This window comes from Nerophis ophidion, linkage group LG10, assembly GCF_033978795.1.
Source record: "Nerophis ophidion isolate RoL-2023_Sa linkage group LG10, RoL_Noph_v1.0, whole genome shotgun sequence".
NCBI classification, from domain to species: domain Eukaryota; kingdom Metazoa; phylum Chordata; class Actinopteri; order Syngnathiformes; family Syngnathidae; genus Nerophis; species Nerophis ophidion.
This window is the reverse complement of record NC_084620.1, coordinates 49,729,701-49,737,676: the sequence shown is the minus strand read 5'-3', so window position 1 is coordinate 49,737,676 and position 7,976 is coordinate 49,729,701. Positions and strand designations below refer to the sequence as shown.

The following is a 7,976-nucleotide window of genomic DNA, read 5'->3' as shown; positions in this document are numbered from 1 at the left end:
TTATAGTCTCCATTAATAATTGAACAAATGGCAAAAGATTCAGCAACACAGATGTCCAAATTACTGTGTAATTGCGCGATGAAAAGAGACGACTTTTAGCCGCAAGTGGTGCTGAGCTAATATGTCCCCTCTAACCAATAACGTCACAAAGACGCGTCATCATTCCGCGACGTTTTCAACAAGAAACTCCGCGGGAAATTTAAAATTGTAATTTAGTTAACTAAACCGGTCATATTGGCATGTGTTGCAATGTTAAGATTTCATCATTGATACAGTGGGGCAAAAAAGTATTTAGTCAGCCACCGATTGTGCAAGTTCTCCCACTTAAAATGATGACAGAGGTCTGTAATTTTCATCATAGGTACACTTCAACTGTGAGAGACAGAATGTGAGAAAAAAAATCCAGGAATTCACATTGTAGGAATTTTAAAGAATTTATTTGTAAATTATGGTGGAAAATAAGTATTTGGTCAACCATTCAAAGCTCTAACTGATGGAAGGAGGTTTTGGCTCAAAATCTCACGATACATGGCCCCATTCATTCTTTCCTTAACACGGATCAATCGTCCTGTCCCCTTAGCAGAAAAACAGCCCCAAAGCATGATGTTTCCACCCCCATGCTTCACAGTAGGTGTGGTGTTCTTGGGATGCAACTCAGTATTCTTCTTCCTCCAAACACGACGAGTTGAGTTTATACCAAAAAGTTATATTTTGGTTTCATCTGACCACATGACATTCTCCCAATCCTCTGCTGTATCATCCATGTATCCATTTTGGATACATGGATGATGTATCCAAAATGCTGACCAAATACTTATTTTCCACCATAATTTACAAATAAGTTCTTTAAAATTCCTGGATTTTTTTTTCACATTCTGTCTCTCACAGTTGAAGTGTACCTATGATGAAAATCACAGACCTCTGTCATCTTTTTAAGTGGGAGAGCTTGCACAATCGATGGCTGACTAAATACTTTTTTGCCCCACTCTATATAAACTATCAGACTGCGTGGTCGGTCGTATTGGATTTCAGTAGGCCTTTAACACAACCACGTTGTCCCACAGCGCAACATCAACTGCCCCAAAAAAAACACAAGCAAGCGACATGTTATAGAGGATTTTGAATTTAATTGGACATTAATTACAGGATATACATGGGTGTTTCATTGAAACAAGAATGTAACACTGGCGGGCAAAGCCCTCGTTGCCCCCGAGGTCCACGCGGTGGCTCTCCAACCGCACGTGTCAAAGAGGGGACAAGGCGGCGTTTACGTTATCAGTGACCTTGACATGTAACAGAATTTGCACACACAGCAGGATATTTCAGTCAGTTCTGATGGGTAAGCAGATATTGTTTGCAGCGTTATAAAAAAACATATATACAGTTGAATTCAATAGATATATATACATGTATATATACATACAATATTATATAAATATAGTAAAATAGGTCTTCCATAAATAGTTTGGTGTAAAGTTATTGTCGGAAGCGCGGTGGAACGTGCACACCAGGGTTTGTTTGGTCGGGTTGTCGACTACAGCGATGTGGGCACTTGTCAAGTCAAAGAAGAAGTAAGGTGTCGTCGCCGTGCATGCAACATCAGCGGGGGCCGCGACACAGTTTGCGAGCACACTTGCCAGCGTCGCCTCTCACAAGGGCGGCACTTGGGTCGTCTTTAGCTGGCAAAAATACGAGGCTCGTCTTCTCCACCAGTGTGCTGGACAGGAAGTGCTTGTTTCCGTACACCAATACCAGTTTGGCAAAGTGAAACATAACAAAAAAAGCGTTCAAGTCAGTTATCTTTTTCTGTTGTTGTTGTTGTTGCAAATGTTGAGGCGGGTTTGCATTGTTTTGTCAGCGACCTGTGAGGTGACAGCCACACTTGCACCGACACTACGTACCTGAGTGTGAGCTGCTGTTTCAACCCTCACAATACCTCCAGCTGGGAGGCACATTCAATTTGTTTTCAGCTGTACCAGCACTACAAAGACAAAAACCTTATGTAACATATATGTATATAAATATTATATAAATAATACATATGCACACATTTATATATAAATATATATATAAACGTGTATATATGAATATTTATACACACGTGTATATATGAATATTTACACACATTTGTGTATATATATAAATATTTATACACATGTACATATGTGTATATATAAATATACACATACATATATATACACATATACATACATATATAAATATACACATACATATATATGCACATATATAAATACAATCACATATATATATATATACATACATATAAGTATATAAACATACATACATACACACATACATATATATGCACATATATAAATACACGTACATATATATATACATACATATATATTCACATATACATATAAATATATACACATACATACGCACACACACACACATATATATATATATATACATACATTAACACATGTATTTATAGAAATATATATATATATATATAAATACATACACACACATATATATACACACATACATACATATATATTCACATATACATGTAAATATATACACATACATACGCACATACATATATATATATATATATATACATACATACGCACATATATATATATACATACATATACACATATGTATATATAAACATACATATATATGCACATATATTTATATACATAGATATACACATACATATAAACACATACATATATTTATACATACATGTACATATATTTATACACACATGTACATGTATATATACATACACATATATATATATATATACATATGTATATTTATATATAGATATATCTGTATATGTATTTAAAAAACCAAGGAGGATGAAAAACCACCATACTTTTGGTGTGATAAACCGCAAACTATACAAGTATACATTCTCTCGGAATGGCGTCTTTCATCACAGTCCAAGCCAGACATCAAGTTCTTCTTTTTACAATATGGTCTTCATTAGAGTGTGGGCTCTACGGTCCGTCGGTTTGTTCCTTTGACGCGTTGTGCGTCAGGTCAAGGATGATGAGGCTCATGCTGCCGACCATGACCAGGAAGCCCAACAGCAGGAAGGCGGTTGCCTGGACGCAGGAGGAAATATTTGTCTTTAGCCTCTGCTGTGGCGGCAGCTTCAAAACAACAAAGAAAAGACGTACCCCAATCTTCTGCACGGACTTCATGGACTCCTTCTTGACCAGTTTGATGTAGAAGGCCGAGGGCAAGATGAAGATCAGCATGGCGGCAGCAGATGCGCCTGTGCGGGAGAAGGTTTTGTTAAAGGACGCATACGGCAAACTCCACTTTGTCACCATGGCGACACTCACCGATGAAACCAAAGATGTCCCGAATGGTCGGGACGAAGATGACCAGGGCGTTGGTGCTGGCCAGCAGGACCACCGTGATGATGGTGTGGCGGATCCAGCTGAAGGCGGAGGAGGTGCACAGGAGCTGGTTGATGGAGGTACGGATCTACGGGAGGACAGACGCGTTAATGACGGGTTCTGGGTCCTACACCTCTGCTTAAAGCGCCAACACTTACAGGGAAGAGAACCACGGGGACGGTGAGGGTGACGGCCATGAGGACAGCCAGGCGGACGACCAGGAGGAGGACGTCGAACTTGTAGACCATGGAGTAGGTGTGCAGCAGCTCGGGCTCCACGTGCACTGTGGAGTGGAAATATTCATGTTCACAAAAAGGAAAACAAACACAATAAAAGCAAGAATAAGATAGTGATGTTTCCAAAATGTTTACAGACTCTGCCACTAAAAAGACTCCAAAAATTATATATATATATATAAATATATATATATAATATTATGTTCTATTATAAAAACACAATATACATTAATACAGGTTGCACTTTGGCTGTCATTTATTTAAATACACAATATAGTCCTACAAATCCCAGAATGCACTGCGCTTCATAGCTTTTCAGAAATGACAGCACGTTTGCCGTCATTTATTCAATACGCAATATTGTACTACAAATCCCAGAATGAACTATGCTGTGTAGCTTTTTAGAAATGACAGCACTTTTGCTTTCATTTATGTGGTACACAATTGTGTGTATATATAATAAATATTATGTTCAATTAAAAAAACACAATTTACATTAATACAGGTTGCACTTTGGTTGTCATTTATTTAATACACAATTGTATACTACAAATCCCATAATGCACTGCACTGCATAGTTCTTTAGAACGAGGTTGCTCCCTGGTGAGTATCATCCCTCATTTCAATCAAGTCTTAAAGGTAATTTCACGACATCAGTCAAAGTCACAATATTTAACATTCACGCGCATTTAAAACGCTTTTTCGCCAATTTTGTGGTCAATAAGGGCGGGTTAACTCGCCTAGCTAGACTTCATCAGCTTAGCTCCTTACCACAGAAGGCATTTTGGCACAACATGATTTTATTGTAAATATTCATGGTTAAAAAATTAACAACACAATAAAAGAAAATAATAAGATAGTGATGTTTCAAATTTGTTTACAGTTTCACATTCAAACGTCTTAAAATGAGCGGAAAGAATCTGCCACGACATACGCTCCAAAATGTGTACTACAAATCCCAGAATGCACTGCGCTGTATAGCTTTTTAGAACGAGACTGCTCCCTGGCAACCGTATCCTGCCTCATTTCAATCAAGTTTAAAAGGTAATTTCACGACCTAAGTCAGCGTTACAATATTTACATTCACGCACGTTTGAAACGCTTTTTCACCTATTTGGTGGTCATAAAAGGCGGGTTAACTCGCCTATTTAGACGTCGTTAGCTTGGCTCCTTACAACAGAAGGCACTTCAGGCACAACATGATTTTATTGTAAATAGTCATGGCTAAAAAAACATTACAATAAAAGACAAGAATAAGACAGTGATGTTTCGAACGTGTTTACAGTTTCACATTCAAATGTCCTAAAATGAGCGGGAAGAATCTGCCACTCCAAATATATTACTACAAATCCCAGAATGCACTGCACTGCATCGTTCTTTAGAACAGGCGGCTCCATGGCGACCATATCATCCTTCATTTCAATCAAGTTTAAAAGGTAATTTCACGACCCAAGTCAGCGTTACAATATTTAACATTCACGCACATTTGAAACGCTTTTTCACCTATTCGGTGGTCAAAAATGGCAGGTTAACTTGTCTAGCTAGACGTCGTTAGCCTAGCTCCTTACTACAGAAGGCATTTCAGGCACAACATGATTTTATTGTCAATATCCATGGTTAAAAAGAATCACAAGACAATAATAAGATAGTGATGTTTCAAACGTGTTAACAGTTTCACATTCAAACGTCTTAAAATGAGCGGGAAGAATGCCACGCTTAATGTATTACTACAAATCCCAGAATGCACTGCGCTGCATAGTTCTTTAGAACGAGGCTGCTCTCTAGGATCGTATCCTCCCTCCTTTTAATCAAGTTTTAAAAGGTAATTTCACGACACGAGTCAACGTTACAATATTTAACAATCTCGCACATTTGAAACGCTAAATTGCCGATTTTGTGGTCAAAAAGGGCGGGTTAACTCGTCTAGCTAGCGTCGTTAGCGTCGCTGCTCCTAACTGGAAAGGAATTTTAGGGACAACATGATTTTATTGTAAATATTCATGGTTAAAAAACAACACAATGAAAGAAAATAATAAGATAGTGATTTTTCGAACTTGTTTACAGTTTCACATTCAAACGTCGTAAAATGAGCGGGACGAATATGCCACTATGTACACCCCAAAATGTTTTTACTCCAAATCCCAGAATGCATCGCGCTGCATCGCTCTTATGGAAGTAGGCTGCTCCCTGGCGACCGTATCCTCCCTCGTTTCAATCAAGTTTTAAAAGGTAATTTCACGACACGAGTCAGCCTTACAACATTTAACATTCACGCACGTCTGAAACGCATTTTCACCTATTTTGTGGTAAAACAAAACGCTGGTGAACCCTCCTAGCTTGACGTCGTTAGCTTGGCTCCTTACTACTTAAGACCTGTTCGGCACAACATGATTGTATTGTAAATATTCATGGTTAAAAAAACAACAACTCACTGAAAGACAAGAATAAGATAGTGATGTTTCGAACTTGTTTACAGTTTAACATTCAAACGTCCTAAACTGAGCAGGACGAATATGCCACTAAGTACACTCCAAAATGTTTTTACTACAAATCCCAGAATGCATCGCGCTGCGTAGCTTTTTTTGGAAGGAGGCTGCTCCCTGGCGACCGTATCCTCCCTCGTTTCAATCAAGTTTTAAAAGGTAATTTCATGACACGAGTCAGCGTTACAACATTTAACATTCACGCACGTCTGAAACGTATTTTTCACCTATTTCGTGGTAAAACAAAGCGCTGGTGAAGCCTCCTAGCTTGACGTCGTTACTTTGGCTCCTTACTACTTAAGGCCTGTTAGGCACAACGTGATTGTATTGTAAATATTAATGTTACAAATCAACACAATAAAATAAAATATAATATTGATGTTTTATACGTGTTTACAGTTTTCACACTCAAATGTCCCTAATATGAGTGTAAATATTCTGCCACTAAATGCACTCCAAATGTAGTACTTCAAATCCCAGAATGCACTGCGCTGCATAGTTGTTTTTTTAAGGCAACTTCCCTGTTGTCAACGTCCCTGTTTTATCCATCCATCCATTTTCTACCGCTTTTCCTTTTTGGGGTCGCTGGTGCCTATCTCCGCTACGATTGGGCGGAAGGCGGGGTACAGCCTGGACAAGTCGCCATCTCATCACAGGGCCAACCCAGATAGATAGACAGTATTCACACTCACATTCACACACTAGGGCCAATTTAGTGTTGCCAATCAACCTATCCCCAGGTGCATGTCTTTGGAAGTGGGAGGTAGCCGGAGTATCCGGAAGGAACCCACGCATTCATGGGGAGGACATGCAAACTCCACACAGAAAGATCCCGAGCCCGGGATTGAACCCAGGACTACTCAAAAGCTTCGTATTGTGAGGCAGACGCACTAACCCCTCTTCCACCGTGAAGCCCGTCCCTGTTTCAATTAAGTTGAAAAGGTAATTTCTCGACAGAAGTCAGCATTACAAACGCCTTTTCCCACCGATTTTGTGATAAAAAACCATGGGTTAACTCGCCTAGCTGGGCGCCTTTAGCTTAGCTTCTTACTACGGAACAACGTGATTGTTTTGCAAATATTCATGTTTAAAAAAAATCAACACAATAATAGACAATAACAAGATAGCGATGTTTTGAACTTGTTTACAGTTTCACATTCAAACGTCCTAAAAAAATGTACACTAGCAGCTTTATATTATAAAAACACAATCCTGGTAACACTTTTGCTGTAATTTATTTAACACACCATATCCACTACAAATCCCAGTATGCACTGCATTTATTATTTTTTTAAACGAGATTGCTCCCTGGCTACTATCCTTCCCTCGTTTCAATCAAGTTTAAAAATTAATTTCACGACGAGTCAAAGGTAACAATATTTACATTCACGCACGTTTAAAACTCATTTTTCACAGATTTCGTGGGGGAAAAAAACACAGGTTAACTCGCCTAGCTCGACATCGTTAACTTGGCTCCTTTTAGGCACACAGGAGTTAAAAGTTGGTAAAAAATGTTTCCTTATTGCACGCTTCAATAGAAAAAGATATATCGTGTAACTGAGGGTTAGTAAGTAGAGGAAGGCTCAGCATAAATGACAGACTGCAACCTTTTCCGTTTTCCGTCATAGCACTTCCTGTCGAACCTCACACACTTCCAGCTTCACATTAATGGCACGACATCGCTTCTTTCCTTATATTTGTGTGTTACAATTTATTGTTAATGTATTCAACACATGAATGTCGTGTTTTTCTTATTGTTACATTTATGTATAATACTGTTACTGAAATACATTTTGGTAAAAAATAATAGCACGACACGTCACCTCCGGTCCAACCACTCAAACAAAATTAAAAAACAGCTCACAAAA

At 38.5% G+C, this 7,976-nt stretch overlaps 1 protein-coding gene across 1 annotated transcript in view; it reads right to left on the bottom strand.

The window, feature by feature from the left end:
* Positions 1 to 1,107: 1,107 nt before the first annotated feature.
* slc38a2 (solute carrier family 38 member 2) overlaps positions 1,108 to 7,976 on the bottom strand; it is an 18,160-nt gene continuing 11,291 nt past the window's right edge. The window contains exons 13-16 of the mRNA XM_061914017.1: positions 3,548 to 3,672; positions 3,333 to 3,477; positions 3,165 to 3,262; positions 1,108 to 3,089 (exon numbers count right to left, since the gene is read on the bottom strand). Coding sequence (XP_061770001.1) covers positions 2,982 to 3,089; positions 3,165 to 3,262; positions 3,333 to 3,477; positions 3,548 to 3,672 — 476 coding nt within the window. The 3' untranslated portion in view covers positions 1,108 to 2,981. The remainder of the gene's footprint in view (positions 3,090 to 3,164; positions 3,263 to 3,332; positions 3,478 to 3,547; positions 3,673 to 7,976) is intronic.